A 25,941-nucleotide genomic window follows, 5' to 3' on the forward strand; every position below is an offset into this window, starting at 1 on the left:
GCAAACATAACGCCCAAGAAACAGAAGCTGCATTTGCTTGTACCATGCCTAAAATTGGTCTTCTGTCTTCACAACTTTCTTACTTTCACCACAGTGTTTTTAAAACCAGAGAGAAAGAAAAATAAGGGGAAGAACTTAAGCAGTAAAAGGAGAGCCAGAGTTATCTGGGAAGTTGCAGCAACAGTGACAGGCAATACACAACAGGCAGAGCAAGGATGAGAAAAGCATGGAGAGCCCTGACCTCAGAAGGCCCAACAGTAGGAAAGAGTGCTGCAGCAGAAGAGAGTCTGGAGAGACATGCAGATAAATCACCTGATGGCACGAGTTGGCACTGCACTGTGAGAGCCCTAGGAGAGAGGTCATGGAGCAGGCAGTGCTCTGCTACCTTCTGCTAGGAATGGGAATGTTATAAAGGTGGAGGAGATGAACAGGGTGTTGGAAAAACAGAGCTTGTCAAGTAGAGGTTTCAGCAGGTGATGGAAGGGGAACGCACTGGGGCAGGGGTAGCTAAGACAGGGAGTGGGAAGGTTGTAGAGAGATCACAAAGAAGAAGGCACAGCAGGGTACAAGGCAGTACTGATATAAGAAATGAGTCCGGCCAGGGAAAGCAACACTGCTCACAGCTCTCTTATATTTGCAGTCTGAACCTGACAAATGCACCTGCATGTCCAATCCACTGTGCATCTTCCAGACCCTGTTCCCCATGTCACAACAAAGCTGGGCGCACTAGCAACAGCTGCCCTCTCCTGCTTACCTCAGTCTTGTCATCCCTTCACTCTCCTCATTGCCATGTCCATACACTTCGTTCACATCACAATTTTTCCTCCTCTCCTAATTCTTCGCGTGCAGAAGCAAATACTCTTAAGTAATGAGACCTTCAGAAAGGAGAACGTGAGCTGTGGCCTCTTTGTTCTACCCCCCTGCTGACAGTCACTTGGCACTCACAGATACATATTTTTACCTATGCTTTGGAGGGCAGCCTCAAGTCAGAGTCAAGAGCAAACTTACCCAGTCCATACCACAAACCCTGGAGCTCACAAGCTCATGCCCACAGGAGTACAGCCAGTGCTCGAGCAGCCTGCAGGACACCTTGCATGGCCTCTCTGGGGGGCTAACACATAGGTGAGAAGCAGCATGTGCAACACTTGCCATCGTGCCATAGACCTTCTGTGTTCTTCCAGCTAAACTGCCTTTTCAGATCAGCACAGATGCAGTTAATCACCATGTGCTTACTCAGCAACAGCAACAAAAGATCCCTTATTACCCTTAGGTCCCACATTTATTTTTTAAAATACAATTTGCTCATTAGGATATGGATGTGTCCACATATAGATACATAAAGTGAATGTCTCTTTCCCTACATTTTGCAATATATGCTTTCATTTATTTGCTTTTGATAATAAGCCTTAGCACAAAGTGCAGCCATGAATAAACATAATTCTTATTCCACTGAGACAAAAATCCAGAGTTTTCAATACAAGTGGTCACAAGTGGTGGAGTAGCTGTCTCATTTGGGGCAGACACAAGTGACCTGGGCAGAGGATCACCTCCCCATGAATTTTCAGGCTTCTTTCTCAACTGATTGCAAAAAGCATGGACTTTTTCCAGAAGCCCCATTAGTGTGACCTGCCACCACTCAGAAGAGGACATGTACAAAAGCAGAAGAATGCACAACTTGAAAACAAAGTTATTTTTACTAAATCTCTGAATGATTAAAAGACAAACTAGACTATTTACTATTTCTGTGCTCTTTATGGAATATTGGGTTTGAAATACAATTTAAAAGTCTGCCTGGCCCAGAAAGATTAATGATTCAGATTTATTTTAAAGAGAAAACACTCAAGGACTTTTAGGGAAATCTCTGATGGTAATACCTTAACTTTGAATCAGCTGTTTTGTTTACATTGCCCTCTGCTTCTCTCTCTCTCACGCACATACCTCTGTCCTTTTTAAAAACTACCAGGACTGAATCCTGTCACTCTGGGATTATGTGCTATTCATCTGTCTAAAGCCACAGTAATTTAAAAAAGAAGCAGCCTAAAATCAAAACCTTGCTGCCTTTTCTTTAGCAGCTCTATATTCAACTGTCACACACGCAAAAAATGAAATCATAATTACTCAAAGAAATTACATTCTAGCACGAGTCCAAGTAATCCCCAGAAAGCTTTCGCAGTAACATTTACTTTCATGCCATCCTGGCCTGCCTTAAACTCAAACTACCTGCCTGAGAAACACTCACTCCCAGTGTATGATCAGCCATAAGCTGTGTGCACATGTAGCTTCTCAAAACTGCCTTTAGGAAAACTGGGCTGTTTCTGATGTAGATGTTTTTCACAAAAATTTACTGTAATGCTTACTATCTTGTTTTACAGCATCTGAGGTCACTGACACAAAGATAATTTTGAGGAAATCAGTGCCCAGGAGAGGAATATGTGACCCAAGCTCCATGAGCCCCTCTGGTCTCTCTCCAAAAAGACACAGGTGCCTGCAGCACTGGAATGGCAACGGATGGGCTCACATGCTTGGGGCTGTGGCGTGGGTGGTTCAGGGACAACATGCAGTCACTCTGCCTCCTGCGTGCTGCCACTGTTCATCTCCACTGGCACACTCCCCAGCCAGCTCACGTGTCCCTGTCTGGCTGGAGCTTGGAAGAAAGGCTGCTACAAGAGAGCTCTCCTAAGCAGACAGGCTGCAGTCAAGGATCTCCCTGTGGAGTTGAGGACGTGAGAAGAGAGGTCTCCATTGCTGCCGTCTGACTTCCCAGCCCCCTCTCCAGGCCCTGAGCCAGCTTCTTGCCTGGCTGCCTTCCCTCCCTAGCAGACTGCAACATGCTGTTGGGCTCTGCCCTGCATGATCAGGGGAGCAAATATCCTCTACACTCACCATTTCTTTTTCACTTTGTTTTTTACTCAGTCAGTGGATTGAAATAATTTCTGTGAGGAGGTACAGTCCCAGAAACTGCTCTATCCACACAGCTGTGGAAGCCAAGAGCTGAGAATGTGGATGGGAAAGAGCAGGAAGAAAAAGGAATAGTGACAAATGAGCATTACAAAACCCAGCTCTCTAACTGAAACCAAAGTATTAGAGAATTATAACTTGCATGTTTAAAAAAGGGAAAAAACCCCCAAACCCAAAAAACCAACACCAGTTACCCCCCAAAATAGTAGCATGAACAGATCTCATCTTCAGCAACCCTTCTCCTTCCCTCCACCACCTCTTCAGCTGTGCCAAAGTAGCTTTTTCAGGGAATGAGCTGGATCAGAAGATGGATCCAGGTTAAAAATAAATAAAAATAAGAAGGTTGTTTCAAATGTAGAACAATTCACTAGTCCAGCTCACTACATGGAAGTAAACAATTTTTTCCAACACAGCTGAAGGGGCAGCACAAGTGTGGAAATGAGTGGCTGTGGCTGGGTGCAACAAGATGCAAGAACTGCTTATGCCAGTGCTGCCATTTAAAGGTACACCCACATAGTCTCAGCCTCCATTCCTCTCAAAATCAGGCCTCAGTAATTCCAGGTGGCAAGCACCAGAATTTGTTTGCCTTTTATCTTGCATAATCATTCGTCTTGTGCAAAGTAGATAAGAAGGCAATGCTGGCATTTGCTTGGGTTGGCATTTTCCACATGCTTACACAGGGGTCCACAGTGACACAGAAGATCCAGAAAAGTCCCACCAGGGACCCTCATGCATGCAGAGTTTGCTCACTGGATGCAGGATGGCAGATTTTTGAGAACAAAGGAAAGGTCAGAATTAATTTCTTGCAATTGCTTATTTAACTTCAATGACATCTTGGGAGCTAGTTAGTTCCCAAAGTAACATTTACCTAAATATGCCCTTACTCTGGCTTTGAAGATATCAAATGTTGGCCTTTGTTGCTAGCCCAAGTAATCAAAACACTGATTTCTCAGCTAAGTACCCAGCTGTAGCTAGAGTTCAGTGTGGGAGTGCTACAGCTCTCACCCACATGAATGCATTTTGTGCTGCCTGCTGGGCCCTTTTGATTTACTCAGCAGAAAAACCCCAGAAATATAACTTAAGTGCTTCCCACCCCATCTCACGGGTGAGACAAAAGAGAGGCCTGACAGTATTTCTCTGTAATACTTACCCAGCTACACCTTATTTCTGACTCACCAGCAAATAGTCAGGGGTCCATCACAAATATGACAGCACAGAGATAAAAAGTCCCCTCTTTACCCACAGGATAGACACAGCAGGAGAACACTCCACTTGACTTCTCCATGAATAGAATCATACAACAGCTTGGGTTGGAAGAAAGCTCAAAGGTCATCTAGTTCCAAATCCCCTGCCATGGGTAAGGACACCTTCTACCAGATGGAAGCCCAGGTTGCTCAAAGCTCCATCCAAACTGGCATTGTTTCATTGTTCCAGTGATGGAGCATCAACAACTTCTCTGGACAACCTGTTCCAATGCCTCGCCATGCTCACAGTTGATAAATCATGTGTGGACATGCTTAATTAACATATACACAGAATTTTAGACTGCAAAGAAGGAATAAGCTCATATAACTACAGACCTCTGGTCCTTCCAGTGATGGAAATCCAGGGCATCAGTATGTCCTTAAGACACATGTGCTGCCACCCAGTAGAAAATGCAAGCAGCCAACACTACAGCTCACTACATAGAACAAGACAGGAAAGGACATGCTCCAACTCTACACTTTCCAACCTAGATGTGGCCTCTGAAGCCAGTGATTTCTGTACTGTATTTGCTAAAGAATCTCTTACTGTTTGGGCCAACCTTTAGGGCTCCCATTTTAGTCTGTCTTTAAAATAAAATTAAATTGAGTCCATGCACAAGAATTTAGTGTAATTTAAAAAGCTCCAAACAGCTTTTCCTTCCATTTTAGTAATTTTATCAAAAGTAGCAAACATTGCTGCCTCTTTTAACAAGTGTTGCTGCCTGATGTAGCAAACCTTAGAAAAATTCTCATTTTTTTACTGCCTAGACTCTGATATCAGTATTTTTAAATCAATTTTCACTTCTTTGAGCTATTTGAAGTATTTCATATCAAGTCATAGAAAATTTTGAATGAGAGCATTGATCATCAGTTCAATTCTTTCCCCTTAGCAAAACTCAGCATTCCTTTAAATAGCATTTTCTTAGTACAAATCTCTTCTGAGAGTCTGATGATTCAGTAGAGTCTGTAAGAGAACTAAGATACAACAAAGTTTGCTAGAATATTAAAAAAAAATTCCACATCTTTTTTTGCCCTTCATTATTGGAGAGTAGACTGCTCATTTACTAGACAAAGCTATAAAAGTGATTGCTTTGGAGATTGGGAAAAGTAATTTTCTTAGTTGATTCAGGCGACAAAGCATATTACTGCTTGAAGGAAGACTATAATACAATCAGTAAAAGCATTAATAAGCTGGATTGTGGCTTTCTTTCTTTGCCTAATTATAATTGCATATGTTTTTACTATAAAAGAAGGCTATTTTAAATATAATAGAGAGATTAGTAAACTTGCACACTGCTTACCCCACTTCCTTTTGAAGACTTCTCTTTACTTGGATTAGCATTATGAAGCACTATATTTATTTATATACTTCTTGGATGAAACATCCATGAATTCAGTGACATTTTTTCATCCTAACACATGAGGAATTGGGATCACAACCTTTTATGAATGAAGAAGGCTAAATCTCTACCAAGAAAAATGTGGTGACTATTTATCCCTATCTTTCTTTTTAACTTAGCAACATGATTTCATTCTGATATTTTTATATTCTAAAATCATCAGTATTGGCAACAGCCACTTCTAAATATGCTGACTAGCAGCAACAACACTTGTGCGTCGCTCTCAAAATGCGCTCCTCAGACATCTGGAGCTCTGCTTTGGGTTCTGTCAGTTTCCTTGCCCTGAAGGAGAAATCCCAGTTCCGGAAGGTGAGATACTGCAGGGCAGGCAAAGAGGTGAGAACAGTTTGCCTCCTTGAATGGCTACCGCTTTTCATTTTTACAATACCTTCATAACAGAATCTGTTTTTTTCCCTGCACTTTCATTAGCTGATTCCCTGAGCAGCCCTAGAGTATTATTTACAGGCTACCAAAAGCCAAGAGCACCAGCTGACCTGGCTGTGGCCATACAAGAAAAGCAGAGGCACAGCCAGAAGTAACCTGGCTCTGCCAGTGGCACAGACATTTCTTTTCACTGCTTCTCCCTTGTCTCTCAGCATTTCCCCCATCTCTTTCCTTTGATTCTATCCTGTTGTCTTGCCGAGTCAGCCTTTGACTGCACTACATTTTTTTCAGATCATTCCTATCTCAATGCCAATTATTTTTCTCTCCATGCTGTCACAAGCCCACTAATAACATGCTTCACCTTTTGACGACATTCTGTTCTGATCTTTTCCTAAATTTATTACTCAGTTTTCAGTTTCTGACCTTTGCTTTCATCTGATTCATTCCTCCCTCTTATTTCATTTTCCCCACTACTTTCCCCCAACATAATTCATCCTCCCTCTCCATCACTCTTTTCCACTTCATACTCAGTTCATAATTTCCCTCTTTCCCTTGCCTACTCTTTCATTGTTTCATGTATCATATATATTCATCCAGTTACTCATTCAGTCCCTCTCACTCCAGTTACTTGAGGAACATATTTTGTTTTATAACTACATAAGCAGAATGGCATATTCTTCAAGACTTTACAAATAAATTTGTGGAAAGGAAAAAATATATTTTCTTAATACTTTTAAGGCTAATCACAGCTTTGGGTTACCCAAATTGGTTCTAATTTTATTTTATTTACATGTGCTAGGACTTCTACAGGTATTAACTCATGATACACAGCCAAAAAATAAACAAAGATTTCTGATGGTCAATGCAATTTGGGACTCTGGGAATTTCTTCTTGCTTTCTTAGTCCAAACAACAACTGAAGCTGAGCTATTTATTACCATGAATCTAAGGTTCTTGAAAGAACAAGACATTTCTACAGCCTCTTCTTTTATCAAAGTAAGCACATAGAATAGATACTGTAGCTCTGCTGTAGCAGACTGAAGAGCCTCACACTTGATTTACTATTGTTTTGACCAGCCTGTCAGATGCATTTTTGAGGGGTTCAACATTCTGGCTTGGTCACCCAGATACTTCATACATTTAAATGGAGGCATTTTAAAGAGAAAAATGGATGTGCCCTGATGTCAAAATCAGAAAAATCCAGACAGTGGACAGAGGAAAAATAAAAGGTGTGTGTGGGGAAAAATGCTTTCATTTGAGGAAATATGTAGGGGATACAAATCCATAACTTGTCAGTTAGCAGATTTTTAACATGGATTGACTTTCTTCCAAACAGCCTATTTGAAATGTAGAAAGCAAAATAAAAGGAAGCCACAACTCCACAGATTCTATCTGATTAGCTGGGTGAAGGACACACACAATATACAGTCAATAAAAGTGACTGCACACTGAAATCACAGAGGATTTTAGTGTCGCAGAGGGACCAGACCACAAATATTGTCTCATTTCTCCAATGTAAATATCAGCAACTGCCTGTGAAGGACATGAATACAGGTATATTACTCCCCCGTGACATTTTGAACTGGTGGAGAACCAGGTCTGTAGGACTTCTTTTCCTACTCCAAACCACACAGGACAGACAGAATTGGCTCGAGCACAACAAGGGACAGAGATGGACCAGTTCAGAGCCATTTGGGATGGCAGCAGGGTACAGGACAGGGGCTGCATAACTGGACTGCTTGCAACTGCCCAGGGGATCTCTATGAAAGCGAGGCCAGAAGGCAGCACAGGGCACTTCAAGTCCCAATATCACATCATGGACTTGGTTTCAATCCCTTGTCTTATGGCTGAGAACAGCTGCTCTGTGGTCCTTTGCTTAGGAACTGTTATTTTTGAAAGCTTCTCATTGCAATCATCACAACGTTCTTTTGAAGAGATTTTGAAGCTTAGTATAGATATTATGTAGTCCTAAAACTGCTGGCACTTTTGTCCATCACTTTATGCTAACAAGACTACTGAGATTAAAAGCTTCAAGAGCAGGGATCTGTTTTGAGTCACTGAAATGACTGTCAATTTCTGTGCTACATAATTACTAATACTTACACACTGTAGAAAGCTATTATTTTGTCCAAAGGAAGGGAAAGAGGCTGAAATCACTCTGTTCTCAAGCATAAATATTAGAGAAAATCACTCGGTAAGGGCATGCAGGAAGAGATGGAAAAGATGGAGAGTAACCCAGAGGTATCAGTCTGGGAACTTTGCTTCCAGTTGAATAACTTTAGAAGGAGCTTAAAGTAATTTGCTTTCCAACCATTAGGCTGTATAAAAATTCATAACACACCAAAGTGCTGTAGAAGCCAAAGGTTAGTTTGAGAACTGCTATAGGAGATAACCAGAAAGGTCAATATTAACATCATAGTGGCAAATCCTTGTTACAAAGATCACACTTGGTAACTAATGCTGTATAAACCAGCAAGATTTGGTCACATGGGTTTACTTCATGCTACAGTTGTGCTGCACCCAACAACCCAAGCTGAGTAGCCTTTCCAAAGTGTTCACCAAATGAAGACCAAATGGTGTTGGTCGAAGAGTGCCAGTTTGGTCTGGGCATTTATTAATGCTTCTTATATAACTTTGAGCACACAGTACTTTAATCGGGTTTAAAGCAGAAATGTTATCTTGATTGAGCTAAGTAGCGAAGGAGCTAAAAGAACGTAATACAAGTGTCCCTGTCATGTCACCTCAGGTGATGGTCTTCTCAGAGCTGCCCGAGTTTGAAGTTACACTTCAGTCTAGATGACACAAAAAACTTGAACAAGGTGAGAGACGAAAAACTCAGCCCCACTGAGAAGGCTGGAGCTTGCTTGCAAAACAGTAGCAATCAAGAATATACCAAATCATACCAGCAAGACTCCCGTGACTGACAAAGATACAGTTCAAAGAAAACAGTCAGGCTGCCAGTGGATATTAAGTATATGAAAATCACATGAATGAACAAACCAAAATTGACCTAAAATAAATTAACTTGCTTTCCTTGGACCCCTTTTAGGACCAGTAGCCTTCAACTCTTTTCAGTATGAGATAATGTTAGTGCTCTTGCATACAAGAGAAAGCATGGGGTGCCATAATTTCTGCAAAGGTAGCACAGCTACCTAACAAATGCTTTCTGAGCTCAGACAGCCCTGGCAGCTCTTACCAGCTCTTTCAGTAGCTGTAGGTAGGAACTTGCACACTACCCATATGTTTTGAAAATGTCACAACTAATTTCTGCTAATGCCATCCGTTATTAGTTCCTCTGTACTAAAGAGTGTCAGCAACTCAAACCAGCTAGTGCCACATGGGAAGAATCCATTCCAGCTTGTAAACCATCAAGCAAGATTTGAAGATGATCCCTGTGGCACAAACCTGCTATGTTGGACCTGACTAGGCCCTACCAGACAAGAGAACTTTGCTGTTCACAGGATGGCTGGATTACAAATGCTCACAGTTGTACTGGAGCTTATTAAATACAAAAGTGCTCACTGTTGTCAAGTCCACGAATGCACACACATTAGTACCAGACTTGAGTGCAATGATATTTGCAATCTGAAATTACGTACTAAAATACTGACCAATCTACCATGAAAGACCTTTTCCATTACAAATTTCAAAGCAGAAGAATTATGATATTGTTTCTGTTAAACACCTAACAAATATGCCTCACAGTACATCTAGCCTTAAATAATGAGGAAAGTGAATTAAATGAATGTATTATTATTTACCTATGCATGTTTGAAACAGTGACTACAGATACCGGAAAGCACGTGACTGATATTTTATAATGCAAAAGTACACATCACCAATGAGAGGGTACTGTCTTTGGGTACACAGCCATTTCTCTCAGCAAAGGTATTCATTTTTAAGTCTACAGACACAGAAGCTGTAGAGTTTAGAATTAGGATTTATTGCTTACATATCTGGCTCTAAAAGACACAGAATTTTTGGCTTAAGTGAACCTTTTTCCCCCTTCCTTTTTGCAAAACAAGCCAGCACAACCTAAGGCCTCGGCTGCCTTCAGAATTTAAATTATTATGAAGGTTGTTTTGGTTTTGTTTCCTCCCTCTATTGGCTGTGGATGTGACAGCCTCATACTGCAAATTCTCTCCTGCTAGAGAATTCTGTAAGTCAGGCTATGCCTAAATCTTTTTAACGTTAGTGCGCTTCAGGCTCACAAGAGAAAATAAGCTGCTCACATTGTGAACTATTACGGTGCCTAAAATGAGGATTATTGTGTATCCAGGGGAAGCTTCATTCCCAGATTAGGCATCTAGTTTCCTCTAGAACCTATAATAAAAACCGGATTATCACCAGTTTATTACATTTTTTGAGCTAAAAGACATCCAAACAAGGCAGCAGGCAATGCTGATGGAAAGTGTTTTACCCAGCTCCTCATTTGGAATTACACAGAAGGATTGATACTCCAATAAAGTTTTAAAATTCTGTCCTACAAGTAGAACCTTAAAACAATTCTGTTGCTATTAAGGGTAAGACATTTCTTTCAAAATATATCTGGAGGCAATAGAAGGAGTAGAAGCAGAGTAGGGACTGGAAGCCAGGTTTCTTCCATCCCAAATGAATGTATGACTACTACAGCCATCTTTAAATGCAGATAGAGATTAAAAGATTTTCTGGAAACTGTTAGAAGTCAAATAGGAAGGACCGAGGGAGCACCACTACAAAATATCTTCTGCTTTTAAGTTTAAGATGTTCAATGCTAGCTTAAATGATTTGTTTTCTGTCAGGTGCCTGGTAAGGCAGACAGCTGTAAGGTAAAAACTGGCAGTTTAGAAACTTTCAGACAGAGCAAGATTTTCAACATCATCTTCTGCAACTCAGACAGATGTTCTGTGTTGAAGACATTTGGTATACTGATACACATCTAACAAAAATACTCCTCACCTGCTCTTTTCAGTCATGTTTCATAAGGTTGGATGTGGCTTACTTTAAATTGCAGGACCTAGCTCTCCAACTGAAACAAGTAAGAAACATTGCATACGAATTCTCATGGGATTTAGGCACAAAACCAACACTGAACATTCCCTCATGATCAATGTGTTTGTGGATGTGTGCACACTGTGCAACATAAACTAAGATAAGACAGCTTAGGTGCCTAAACAGAAAGATGTTTCTCCAAAAACAAACCTAGCAGGAGTTTCTGCATGTTAGTGTTGCCTAGATGTTAGGTAAGAATGCTTGAATCTCTGATGCAAAACTAATACCTGCCTCTTTCATTTAAGGATGGGATGCAGCTATCTTTGGAAATTCAGCTTGGTAATTCTCACTACGTAGAACTCTGTCAAAGTTACTATGCATTCTAAGAGGCAGAGAACTTAATGAGATCTTTTATCTTGGAACTGGCTTTAAGATTGCTTGTCATAGGCTTAAAGTTGAGAAAATACCAGGAAACGCTCTTCAGCAGCAACTAATAAAAGCTAAATCAAATCATGCATCTACTCTTTTGTGGTACCCAAGTTATATAAAATAATAATAACAAATGAACAAGGCCTGATTCATAATAAAATATAAAAATGAATTTAAAATCAGATGTCAAAGATGTTGCCAGTGCAATTTTCATTAGCTGCCTTTTGTACACTCTCATATTTTCAAGTGTGACTAAGAGTTTTAGAAAAATGTCAACATTTACAATCTGAAAGGAATGGAAGAGATTTCTCCCCCTCTGTTCACATGCACCTTTATTTAACTCTATAAAACTCAGATCCAAATTACTTGCTTCCTTCAGGAGGATTTACCCCTAATCTATTGGTCCTCTCAAAAAATCCTGCTCACTTCTTTATGAAAAATCATAGGGAAAAAATAGTCTATTTTTGGTACTGCAGCAGGAACTTCCCCCATCTTAACATCCTTCCCTCACACACAGTCTTGGAGAATCCAGCCTAGGAAATGCATGAAGAAAGCAATGGAGCTACAGATCCATTCAATGCCTTACATAAAACCATCCACTGAACATCAGCTGTCAAGAGCACTCTTTACACTCCAATGGAACATGCATCAGATAATATTATTTTTATGGTACATTGTGCAAAAACTGGCCATCCGGACAGGCAAAAATCTCTTCAAGATCCACCTTCAGGATTCCAGCCTTCCATGACACGAATGGAGTGTATTTTCTTTTTAGTCTTTGCAGAGTATTTACACTGATTCTCAACATTTACTTTACATGAAAAGGAATTAAAGACTTAATTAGAATCAGAAAATCCCAGGTTAGAAGGCCTCTCAGAAGATCATCTGACCCAGTTTTTTGTGGAAAAAGGGAGCCTGTATGAGATCATCCAGCACCCTGTCCAGTCACATCTTGGAAACCTCCAGTGATGGGGACTCTACCCATCCCTGAGGAAGGCTGTTCCAGTGAATGATTATTCTTACTGAAAAAAAGTTCTTTCTTACGTTGAGATGAATGTCCTTAAGCACGTAAGTTTATGTTCTCCTTCCAAACTATTATGGAACTATTAAACCCAGCTTTGAAACCAATCTAGATCTTTCCCACGCACCAGAGGTACAAGGCCCTTCCTAATAGAGGCCTGTTTATTTTATTCTTAAAATGGCCAGTGATAGCTCTATTCTAATCTCTTTACAGTCCACTGTCCCCATATTTTGAACATTTTCAGTAGTACTGAGACCAAGTGTTCTGGGCTTAATATAAATCCATGTCATCATTGTTTACCAAAAGCTTTCAAAAAACTCAAGTCACCCAAACCCCAAACAGTTTTAGGCCCAAAGAAACTTACCAGGAAATGTTCCCTCTTAGTCTTATAGCTTTATCTTTTCCAGAAAAAATGGCAGTTTCTCCCAAATGGTCAATTTTGCATTCCTAGGGTCTGCAGTGTACAAAGGGTCTAGTTCAGAAAAAGTGCCCAACTCACAGCTTGTTTCATAAGAAGAAACTGCTCTGATACTCCCAGACAATCTCATCTTTTCTATGACATAACAAACATCTTTCAGTTCTTCTACAGTATGTTAAAAATTACATCTTCCCACAAGAAGATAGGGAAAGGGAACATGATTGTGGCCAAAGGTAAAAACTCATGCCCCCACAACTCTGAAACTATGCAGCACCGTAAGTGTGCCAACAGAAGCAGACAGAATATGGAATTAAACACATTTCATAATTTATATAAATCACATTCACTATTGCTGCCCGTTGTGCTACACTTACGTTAAGACAGTACAGAAAAGTACAGGAAACCCTCAAACTTCTTAAGAGTCCCTTGATATTACATGAACTTGAGCTCTCTGGTGCCATGGCAGATTGAACCTATCTCAACCAGGTTCCAGTGGTCCTTCCTCCCTTGTCAACCCCAGCTATGTGTTTCCTTTTTCTGTGTTATCCCCAGCCTGTGAGATCACACGCTGAGTAATGCAGAAATCTAAAGCAAATGACAATTAAGCTAGCCAAAAAAACAAGCAGTCTGTAGCCAAAGCAGCCCCCTGAACTGTCTTACCACATGATCACTGGTGCAAGGAAGAAGGCAAGGACAACATATGGTGGGGAGAGCAAAGAGGAAGCTGGGATCATGCAGCTGCCCAGATATAACCTGTTTTAATTTGTCATGGAATGGTATCTGTTAGTGTTTCCAATCTAAAGAGCACAACTCAATGCATAAAAAATTTCTAGAGCTTTACTATCTACTCATTTATTTGTCACCCTGCAACAATGTAACTTTTTAGTTTTTCTGTTTTGGCTGTACCTAATTAGGAGAAAGTGTAATCCTGGGCAAATGTACATGAACTCCTCAGTGAACAACAGCTGCAAGTGTGATCTAGTGACTGGATCCTGCCCTAAGACAATGAATTCCTATTATTCTCCAATTTCATTGCTAATACTCAAAAGTGATTAGTTGAGTTAGATGATATTTTTTCCTTAAATCACACTGTGACACAGACAGACTCCTCTTTTCTTACCTGCCTCAGCCACCATTGACAAAAGATAAAATATCCCTTGCAAGTATATGAAAGATGCTTAATGAAAAAGGTGTATTGGGGAAAAAAAGAAATAGTAAAGGAAGCAAGCAATGAAAATTGAAGAAGGAAAATCCATTGGTATGTCTTAAAAATCATGAACACTGTCAGCTAAAATAAGATTGCAATTGGTAAGAGATTTAGATTCTGTACACATGAGAAATAATACAACCTGCTAATTGGAGACAGTGCTATTGAAACGTTACTGATGAACAAAGACTGGTACACAATTAAGTGTAAGGAGGGGGAGGGTTCCAAGCAATGTTTCAATCCAGTAGACTGAGCCACAGCTGAGAAAAGGCTAAAACAATAACCATGAAAACAAGCATTAATAAGCTACTGTCACAGTATGAAGAGGATAAAGAAGAACATGTTTGTTTACACAATGAGCCAAATTTTGTCTAAAGACAGACCTACCTTTCACAAGAGAGTCATATACAGATATGCATAGTATGGATATACATATGTTCTATAAAAATAACATCACAGTTTATAGTCTGTCTAGTAATAATTTTGACAACATGAGCTGGGAGAACTTACATGTGGTTAATTTTTTTAAATTACTAATATACTTCTTTAAATTTTAATTGTGACTATAGAAAACAAATGCTCAGATTTGGCTTCTGGTGCCTGTGTTGCCACTAGCAATCACTGGTTGTCCCCAAGAGACAGAAAGAGCAAGAAACCTCACGTAACAGTGATGTTGTAAAAATAAATTAATTAATACTGTATTTGCAGAGCACTCAGATACCACAGTGAGAAACAGCATGGAAAGGCCTATGAGGAAATTAATCATTCTGCATTCAGTGCAGGATCTGGCAGATATGCAATGAAGAAAGCCTAGAGACATATATTAAATATGAAGATAAAAAAAGATTCTAGCATTACCAGCAGAAATAATATCCCCTGAATGAACATCAACTGCCTTTGGCATTAAATGTTTGATGCATTCTCATTCAATATAAAGGAAAACCCTCTGATTAATATGGTAGGATTACAAGGAGTACCAGCCAGGTATTTTGTGCAAAATACAAAATCTGATAATGTAATTAAAGTCTATCATAAATATATGTTATGGGATTAGTATTTCCTAATTTTTGCATGCTTAATTTTGCAACTAAATAACACTCCCACAGTCCAGCAATTATTAGCGAATGTACATGATCTCAGCACTCAGAGAATCCTGCCACCACAGCTCTAGGTGTGGTATGTGTTAGCACAATAAATCAATCCATGTTTCACACTGCAGCCATTGGATTCCTGTAATCAATCTCCCCTGCTTTACAGCTACCTCAAGTAAGTCAGGATAGCATAAAGAGGGCAAAAAAAAGTCACTGGAGTGATGACAAACCTGCAGGTTCACAGCTAGCTCAGGTGTCTACACTAGCACTGTGTCCTGGGTTGAGGTGTATTCTATTACCATCCTCATGAGCTGTGGAAATCAGGTGGGGCAGTGTTTCCTTGCCTCCTCCCCCCAGACTATCTCGCTGTTAATGGCCCATCATTGTCCTGCCACATGACTCAGAGATAACTCCCTCCGGACTATCTTCTGTTAACGAGCCTAATCAACACTTGGCCTCATGACTCATTACCCCATTGTGAGATGCTCCACCCAGAGGGAGGAACCAAGCATCCCATTGTGGATATAATCTGGGACGCTGAGCATCAAAGGGACTGGCTCCACTGGATTTCCAGAGGACAGGAGCTACACAGCCACCGCTGGACTTTCTGAGGAAGAGCAGACCCCTTCTACTACAGGATCACCACTTCAGAGGATTGCAGCCACCATTCCACCAGACTGCTACCACTACCCTGCCTAATAGGGATTCAGGTTGTATCTTGGCTCTGTCAGTGTTTTCTTTTACTTTCTTTTCCTTTTCTTTAATTTCCATTAAATTGTTATTCTGACTTGGTGCCTCTCACTGGTTTATTTTCAAACTAGTACACACTGCAACTGTGAATTACTGATTTTATTTTACTTCACATCAGTGCAGTTCTGCTCCCCCATCCATGTAAGTTATGCTTCATCTTACCCCATCATCCCACATCTGAAGTGAGATTTCAACCTTCTCTTCTATTAATCAATAGGGACAGCTGCTGGAGAGGAAGGATGTGTGGAGAGGACTCTAGGTAGGATGCACCCTTGCTTTCTACAGTTCTTCAGAAAGGGGGAGAAGAGGCAAGCGGACTTGATGCATGCCTGTCTAGAAAAAGGAAAGATGTGGTGGAATAATCTGTCTGGAAGAAACAGTCTCAACATCTGTGCTGAGATGCAGCAGTACAGGAACCTACCGTGGTTCCTTGTACAAAAAAGCTGAAACACTGCATGAAAACATATGGATGACCAAGTACTGGTCTCCAAGCAATCCCATGTGTTTAAACCCATTCCACTTTGTCAAGGCTACTTAAAGCAGACAGTGCTACGTGAAGATTCCTTTTAAGGTTCCTGGGCAATTTATTAGCAGGTGCATCCAGGGCCAACAGCCAAGTTATCCCTTGCCCTAGCCCTAGGAACCAGTCTGCACCACATGAGGGCACAGCTCAGGGGTTCTGATCACTCAGTCTCCTGAAAAGAAAGGCAAGACTCTTCTATCCTCTCCAAGCAATAGCAATTCTCTTTCATAATCAGCAGAACAACTTGGAGACAGTCTGACTCTTGCATACAACCTGCCTTGGAAAGAAGAGCCAAGGCTATGCCCACCTAGCAAGGTGAAGGCAGACTCAGAAAGGTAGGAAATTCCCAGAGTCCCACTGGCTGTGTATGTGCTTTCTGTCCACTACTGCCCATGGATTGGGTGCCAAGCACGTTTGCTGCTTAGGATCAATCAGAGTAGTTTATCAGCTGATGAAACCCAGAGTAGTGTTTGGACTCTCCTCTGCCTAATTCAGACCAACACCACAAGTCTGGGTTTGGGTCTGTTCAGACAAACATTCTGGTTCTCAGTCTCGAGATGCTTCACAGCTTGGCTGAGCTACTGATACATTTATTGCTTTCTTCACCAAGAGAGGAACGTATCTGTTGAAAAGGGGGCATGGCATATTTTAAAGACAAATCTGACCAGTTGCAGGAAAAAAAAAAATTAGTTGTCTTCATGGATATATGTCCACATGATAATGCACAGTTCCCTTTCAACAATCGGTCCTGACTGATTTCTGAGGGTGCAGGTGGCCAGCCCCTCACAAGCAAAAAGATTAATCATTTTAGTAGATAGATCTTCCAGGACAGCATAGCAAAGATTATTGCTATTTTTTTTTTTTTTTAAGCTAGACTCCCACTGACCTTCTGTTTTACACAAGCAGGACATACCATGAACTGCTCATATAAGGTCTACTCATTTCAACATAAAATTAAGACAACTAAATCTGACTGAATTTAAAACTAATTTATTTCTTTTCAGGAATGCAAAACCAAGTAAAGATTTATCTACCTTTCATGGAGATAAAAACCTAACAACAAACCTAAATGAGTGAAAGAATTGCAACAGAGCTCGCAATCACCTTGCCATAACCAAGACATTCTAATAAAAATATCAGAGTTTGTTGAAATCAGCAGACCAAAACATGGAATAAGAAAAAAAAAATCCTAGTGAGAAATTCTAGAAGTTGCAATATTGATGTTTGAGAAAGGCCAACAGTACACAATATGTATAATTCCAGGGTTCAAAGATGATGATAACGAAACTCACAAGAATTACTAGCAACTTTCTCCAATCCTTTGTAGCTCAGAGGACAAATATATTGATCAATTCATTTGAATACTGTAAGATTTCCTGTCTCAGAAATCTGAAAAAGGCATAAGGGAAACTGAAGCTAGCAAAATTGTAAAAGCCTCTGCTCTGTTTTTTGTTTTTTTTTTTTCAAAAAGCTCACAGGTTTGATTAATTCCCACATTAACTGAAGGAAGTGTTAAACATTTCTCCCCCTTTTATAGCTAAAAATTTCTCCTCATCTTTTTTTGAAAGAGGATAATTTTTGGTATTGGGTATTTTTAATTGATAGTTAAAATATCTATTGCCAGTACACTGATATAAATGTACAGGCCCACCTCTCCCATTCTCTGACTCACAGGAATTGGGATATTAGACTCACAGGGAAAAGAAACAACTTTTTCAAAGATAATTTCACTGACATTGATGTTAAAATACCTATTTCTTTTTCAACAGATCAGAAAAAGATATTTCACATATATCTGACAAAGTATTTGGTATATTCTTACTGGTTATCAAAGGATCGATATCTCTTTTGGTTATGTAGCAGAAATAATCAAATCCCTGAAACAGGCAGTGTCATGAAATGATGAAGGTCTATAGTTATTAATTTTTAAATTAAATTTAAGTTTATTAAATTTAAATAACATGTCATTCTTGATTTAAAAGCCGATCTCCCTCAGGGATAAGGACTTCCATCAGTAATATTCTTTTACTTGTGCAGTGAGGAGGTTATAAGGAATTCAAACAAATATAGATTGATTTTTGTTGGAAGAGGGTGCTCTTTATTCATTACCATGAACAGTCATGCTATGTTAAGGTGCTACTATCCATAACAAGTCCTTTGCTTAATTAATTTTTTTGAGTTCTCTTTGTAATCCAAATAGGCATCTGTGTCAAAAATGATCACCATCAAAATATATAGGTTCTTTTTGCTCTTTGAAAAGAGCACCCTTAAAATCATGCTTTTATCAGATTATACAGATAACTAACAGGAGAAATGTGTATGAGATTGTTAAAACTCCTAAGAGAGACAAATTTCTTTCAGCAATTCTTAAAATCTCTTCACTAGCTTCCACACAGTTTTATATAAAACAAGTTTAGTCATGTAGTGCCAATGCACAATCCCTCTTTGAATAGGGATTTTTGCACCTCAAAGTAACAATTAGGAAAGCAGAGACCAAAGAAATACACATAGCACAGAAAACCTTGTCAGCTCGCTAAATCTGACCAATGGCCCAGTGCATCAGAATCATCAGTACCATACATATGTTGTTTTATTAATTTACTTTGCTGTTGCTCAAAGGAGGAAAAATATCTTGTCCCACAAGGAATTACCCCAGACTCTCAGGTTATGTTGCCTACTATTAAAATGGCTACAGGGAATTTAAACACCTATCTAATCATGTACTGCCTTTTTATTTGCTTGCAAACTGCAAACATCAACTACAGTAACAGCTTCAGATTATTGACATCTACGAACCAGAGAAAGCTAAAGGTTTATAGGGTAACAGTTCCATACCAGTAGTGGGCATTTTATGTATCATCCGAGTCTGCATTTTAAATAATAGGAACATCACGCAGCAGTCAATGGCATGACAACAGAAAGACCTTGGTCTTACCCTTTGTTTTCAAGTCGTTTAATACCTTTGATTCCATGGGCAGTTTATCACTCACTAGTTTTATCTCAATATTTCGGGACGCCAGATCAAGCAATTTTTCAAAAAGACGCTGACCCTGGGAAGAACATTAAAGGAAAGGAGAAGCTGTAAGACACAGAATTGATCAAACTGCATATCAACAAATTAAAGAGGCATTTTAAAACAAGGGCATTATAAACAACAGCTGTGTAACTATGTTCCTAGATATGATTAAACCTACCCTAAAGGTTAGCAACTCAAATTCGTTTTCTTGGAGAAATACTGTTCCAAAGGCCAAAAAGGTTGCTTCCTTTTCCCAGATTGTGCAATACTGACAAGGTGACAGGTGTCAGGCAGAAAATGAAGTGTCCAGGGGTTTTATGCTGCATACGCACATTTTGACATTAACTTTCTTCTAAATAATCACAGCCTCTTGACTTAGGATTAAAAGTTCAAGGAAAAGAGTTTATTGCATTTTTTTCTGTATTGAGTGATATTTTTGCAAGTGGTTCTAACCAGAGTACAACACATTTCCAAGTAGTTGCATGCTCATCTTTAGATGAGTTACACCATGAAGGAAAACTATGATTTTTAGGTATTTTACATGCATTTACTATTTATGCTAAATAAAATTTTACTATTTAAATCCTATTTCTAACACAGAACAAGAAAGGGAATGTCATACTGAGGTGGATACATGTCAAAACAGAAATTAAGACACTTGTTTCACATGAAAAATAAAATTTTCAATTGCCATGCTTTTCCATATCCAAGAAACTAACAAGAAGCAAAACTTCTGATTGCATTGTAAATGTTTAAATTTTAGGTTCAGTATTTTAAATTAAATTTAAAAAGTTAAGTTAGTAACATCCAACTAGACCACATAAAGAATAGACTCTCCAGTGTATTACTCCTGTGTTGTTACTACAATTACAGACAAAGCTAATTTCCTTGCTGCTATTCTAACTTGCTACTTCAGACACCACTTTCAATTAGCAGTTCAATACACAAAGACTTTGGGCTTATGCACCTGACAAAATGCCTGCCCTATCTACACAGTTCACTTTAGATTCAATGTAATGCTTGTCCCAAGGTAAAGCTAAAACAAAAAAAGCAACAGCTATACATCAACTTTCAAACAAACAGGCAGAAGATAAAGCTCTTCACAGAACCGTTACATAATTCTCTGTAATAACTGTTACTCTGAGAAACTTAAGAGGATCTTTCAATTCAACAAAAATGACCAAACCAAGAACAGTTTGGGATGATATAATATGATGTAGCATGGACCAACAAGACCTCAGACAAAAGCCCTCCCCACACATTGAAAACCCATAAGCAGCAGACAGTGGAAAGCCAACCTTTGCGCTGAAATTGACTGCACGGATTGATACTTTGGGCCTTGCTGGGCCTTAAGCATTACACAGCCACAGAAAGTTGTGCCCCCCTGTCTACAGTACAGACCTATTTTTTAATATTCACTTATTTTTAATATATGTGGCAAAATAAGAATACCCATCCTCCTAAAATATAGCTTCCTCAAAATTACCCATCAGCCAGAAGCTGCAAGAACAGAACTACTGTTTGGTTTACTTTTGTAATGTATGCCTGCTTGCTCACTCAAATCCATGGTATAGCTCCCTGCTCATCCCAAGACTCTCAAGAACTTAGCAGTGAACACAATACTGCCATAATGAAAGCATTAAAGAATAGCTAACAGAACAGGAAAACAAAAACATTCTTTGCATGAAGTTCCAAATGCTTCTCATGCTCAGATTCAGCATTTCTCAAGGTGACTAGGTGGTTCCATATGCAAGAAATGCCATCCATGATTTTAACTCACGCACCCAAGAGCCCTGAGTTGCTGTCTAAGTCAAGAAGTGGCTTTCCCTCACATACCTCATCAAGCTAAAAAAAAATCCTTATTTCTTATACCAGAGATTGTGTTGGATCTTTTAAAGAAGAAGAGCAGATGTTACAGAGAATGTAAAAACGAATGAGATAAGAGTGGGGAGGAGATGGATGCTGCATATGGAGTTGTGCAGCTGCTCCAGCACAGTTCTGGGGCAGTGGAGGCACACTGACCGGTCTTCCTGGGTGCCCTGCTCCCTCCCAGAGGGTTTCTCCTGCAAGTGTTACAGTCTGGCGCTGTTAGGCTCTAACGAAATCTGGGAACAGCAATCGCTGCCCTGCTGTCTGCTGAATTCCCAATCCTTGCTTTGCCCCATCCCCCAGCTAACCCAAAGCATCAGGCTCCTGGCATGTCAGAGCTCAGCCAGCCTTTGGATGTGCTTCATATGGGTTCCCCCACTGGAAACACCAGCAGTTTTGGTTTTCATTAGCTGCATCTTTGCAAAAGTGAGTGGGGAAAATTAACGACTAAAAGGTTTGCATTATGCATATCAATTAATATACATATAAGTAGAAACGGCTACTCAGAAAGGTTCTCGATGTTGATTCCATTTACTAGGTAGAAAAATAAACACTGGTTTTGTTTAGGTTATCTGTAAAAACTGATTTTGTCTAGAAGTACAGCAGAAACCCCTAGCATACAAAAATAAACGTGGAAAATGCATTCATAAATTTGATGGAAAATTATTATCATTATCAATACAAATTAATGTGTTAGCTGTTCTGATAAAGAAATGCTTAGAAAGTTAATATCTAAAACTGATAAAATGAATTGCTTCAGGGGGATGGTTCCTAATTTTATTTCCCTATGGTAGTTATTTCTGGATATTATTGTCACTTCTACCTGCAGGAGATTTACATATCATTTATAAAAGCTTTGATAAACAAGCCTGGACTTTCTGTATTAACTGTAGTTTGGAAAAAAAAAGAACCTGGCAGCACCTCCTGAGTTTTCCTTGCTATTAGTACTCCCTGATGTAACCAACATAAGCATAGCTGTCTCCTACAGGCCATGCTGCTGAACAGTCCATCCTATGGGTTAACAGATCGCTTGGAGTGCAGCCCTGCATTCCAATGAAACCATCTTCTCTGAAAATGCATCTGTTTTCCCATCAGGGACACCACAGGCTATTCATTTATGGTTTGTTTTTTTTTCAATTATGTTTATAAATGGTAAAACCTCAAATTGATTCAACATTTAAAGTATCTCTAAGTTGTGATGGTTAAAACTAGGAGTGCACCCACCACAAATATCTGTGTTTATACAGGCACACGAAAATCACCACCTGTGACAGAATTGGAAAGCATTCCTTTGTCTCACCTGTCACTGCATCATCCCTCAGCAGGCATTCATACCCTCCCCAAGGCTTCAGCTAGACACACCAAACTATGAAAAATTCACAACTTGCTTTTAAAAGCAGGTAAATAGGGTTACTAGAAATTCTTCCCTCACTGCTGAAGAACCTAGACTTCTTCTCCATTAATATTAATTTGAAACTCCGTTTCTACACTTTCTGACATGTTTACTTGTAATTTTACTGGTTTGTTCTATGAAAAGGAAAAAAGATGGGATGGAAGGTCTGAAATGTTTTGTTACTGCTGTCAGAACATTTGAAATGCTTCTGTTGAATACAAACCCTTATGCTGTCATTCAGACCACACTCCTTTTGTGAGACAATACCAGGCTGCTGCGCAGCTACGTGACAGTGATCAGAAGAATTTCTGTATACCCAGCTTGTGAGGACTGACAAATAGGAGCAGCCAAGTGCTATGAAACTGTGGCTACCTTATAGCAATATCTGCATTTTAACAAACAATACCATCAGAAATCTGCTTATACTGATAAAATTTTCTGTTACACTTTTCGCAGGCCTGTTTGAAAAAAACTTACCAAAAGTGACAAATATGAATGTAAAAAGTATTTATCACATGAAAAAATGTACTTTTGCATGGCAGCTTTAAACTATCATGAATCTCAAACATCAGTTCCAACTCTACCTGCCACAGAAAACTGGTGAATGTAAAAAACCAAAAAAAAAAGAAAGCTGTCATTACTAAAATGCCCTGAAATTTCTCCCAAAGCAATTTATTGGCAGTCTCTAGACAAGCTGATTGTAGCCTGGCTGATTTCCCTTGCCTGCTCTTGTCTCTATCAGCATAGGTTCCTCATTAGAAATAACATGGGGAAATACAAACATGAAAATGCTGTATTTACTGAAGGACTCTCAAATTGCTTTATTGTATTCTTCAGTAACACAGATTCCTACAGTTCAGAAAATGCTTATCTTTTTAATCCCACAGAAAAAAAACTGGTTATTTCATAGACTTTTCTTCTGGTTTTTTATATGTAATTCTACTATTTCTTCCCCCAAGTTTTCCTATAATCAAGCCTTTGGGTAAATTTCTAAAACATCACAAAAAACCCTAGCATGCTGGCAGAAACCAATAGAGCAAATAAATCAAGAAATCCTACTTTTACTGCTGCTATTTAATACAGAACTTCAGAAACTTAAATGCTTTCCTCAATTCTTCTAACCAAACAACTAATGCAAAGGGAAGGAATATGCTTTCATTTTGAAAACTCTCCTTTCATGGAATTTATTTTCTATGCCTCAGTCAGTACCAGGGAAACACCACCACCTGAAGAGGAGAGATGTTTGTGTAAAGATGAGCTTATAGATGTCTATAGCTCATCCTATTCAATTTCTGCTGGGAGCTGCTAGGTTTGGAGATATGCTTTTCTTTTTTTATTTATTTCCATTTTTTAATAATTTTCAAGGAAAGAAACTTAAGCTCTTTCACTAACATTTGCTCTACCAAACAAATCACTTAAGCAACTTGGGCAGTGCATGTGTGAGTGACTCACGACTTCTCATCAGAGATTCATTACAAATCTGGACAGCTGCCTTGAATGAGACAAAGTATCAGATGGATGGGGCACTTCTCCCATCAAGCCATTTGGGAGATGTGCAGTAGGTTGGTGAACAAAATCAGAAGAATCTATTTTTTATGTGTTACTTGTAAAAATCAGATGCAGATCTACCCTTCAATCATCTTATGTTCATCCAAATATCCATCCAGGGACAGCTGTGTCATAGTCATGGCAATACCAATAAGCCATGAGGCATTGATTCTGATTTGTGAAAAACAAACTGAAGTTTGTGAAGGACTTCCTGGAAATCTAAAAGGTCATTCTAAATTAAAGCTTCAAAATATAAGATGAGCCAGAGGAAATGAACTGTGAAAATTGTGAACTGGAATGATCTTGTATTCACCTCTCTCTTTTCAGTGAAAATAAATCAAAAGCCATCCTCAAAAAAATGTTTCCATTTTCCTCTAATATCTCTAAACATCAGACTGGCACAGGAAGAGTCACATACATTCCACAAAAACCTCAATGCTTTTACATGACAACTATCCTGCTATCTTGAAAACACACATATGACAATGCAAAGTCACCACAATATGTGGATTTTTTTCTGAATGAGAAAAGCAGTGTAGAGAGAACTCACCATTTTGCAAAGCAAGTATTTGTTTACTTGACTGCTTTATGTGTTGAAGCACAGAAACACTGTCTCATCATGTGTCTGCCTTTAGAGAATCCAATTTAGCAAAACTCATCATCTCAGATGACTGAGTGTGGCTGCTGTGACCTGGACAGCTCAGTTGGCATCGAATGTTTATTCAGATTTATAACAACAAAATATGGACAAGCAAGAGTCAAGGACACCAGGTAATGTACCCTCAAACAAAAATAAAAGAAAAATACAGCAGGAAGTTATGCAATTTTATATATGCAAATGTGTATATATATATATATGTATGTCCAATATATATTTGGACAAGATGGACGATATGTATACATACAGATGACACATATATTTGTCATATACATGTATGTGTGTATACAAAGTTGCAGAATTTCCTGCTGTATTTTTCTTCAATATGTATATTGCCCATATGTGTGTGTACATGTATCTATGGATGCATGTAGGTATGTGACTACACAGACGTACACAGAGAATGTAGTTAAACCTTGCAACTAATTAAGAAAAAGAAATCTAGCCAACTCTGCTTTTCTCCTTCAAAAACCCATGTCTGTTAAGTGCTCTTGTGGAAAACCTTGCTTTCCAGTATGCCTTGACTATTCATAAAATGAGAATTGCTAATTATAGAGCAGGATGTGGGTCCATATGGAAAATGGGTATGTCCTTAGTTTCTAAAAAAAAAGAATCATTCACAGAACAACTAGAACTCATTCACTAAGCACTTTACTACCTGGGAGTTTTACATCTTACTCCCTGATCTTTCATAATGCTCCTGCTATGTTGGGCAAATTTCCCCAAACTCAAACTGTAAAGACTTGAGGGCATTGGACTTATTCTTCAATTATAGTATATATATATATATAAAAGTATATATATATATATGGATTATAGTTATTGAAGCTCCTCTGAAATTTCACTTTCACTTCACCAAGTGGAGAAAGCAGATGTAATGATTCAAGTTTTCTCCCTTCCCTTTCACAGATTGAGCTTTGTGTACATTCTCTGGGGCAGCAATTTGCTAAGTAACACTGCCTCTTGGCAATTTTTTAGCAATCAGACTGGCCAATAACAATACAGTGTTTTAGCATGAATAGACAAGCTTGACAGAAAGATCTATCAGCTGTTCTGCCCACA

General features: G+C 39.2%; 1 protein-coding gene across 5 annotated transcripts in view; it reads right to left on the bottom strand.

The window, feature by feature from the left end:
- PLD5 (phospholipase D family member 5) overlaps positions 1 to 25,941 on the bottom strand; it is a 177,645-nt gene that overhangs the window by 36,044 nt on the left and 115,660 nt on the right. For 4 of the 5 annotated variants that reach the window (XM_069009899.1, XM_069009898.1, XM_069009901.1 and 1 more), the window contains one exon: positions 19,331 to 19,445. In XM_069009899.1, the coding sequence (XP_068866000.1) occupies positions 19,331 to 19,445 (115 nt within the window). Of the gene's footprint in view, positions 1 to 15,352; positions 15,409 to 19,330; positions 19,446 to 25,941 lie in introns of those variants that run through there. The other variant, XM_069009903.1, reaches the window with a different exon arrangement.

Source organism: Aphelocoma coerulescens, chromosome 3, assembly GCF_041296385.1.
Source record: "Aphelocoma coerulescens isolate FSJ_1873_10779 chromosome 3, UR_Acoe_1.0, whole genome shotgun sequence".
Classification (NCBI taxonomy): domain Eukaryota; kingdom Metazoa; phylum Chordata; class Aves; order Passeriformes; family Corvidae; genus Aphelocoma; species Aphelocoma coerulescens.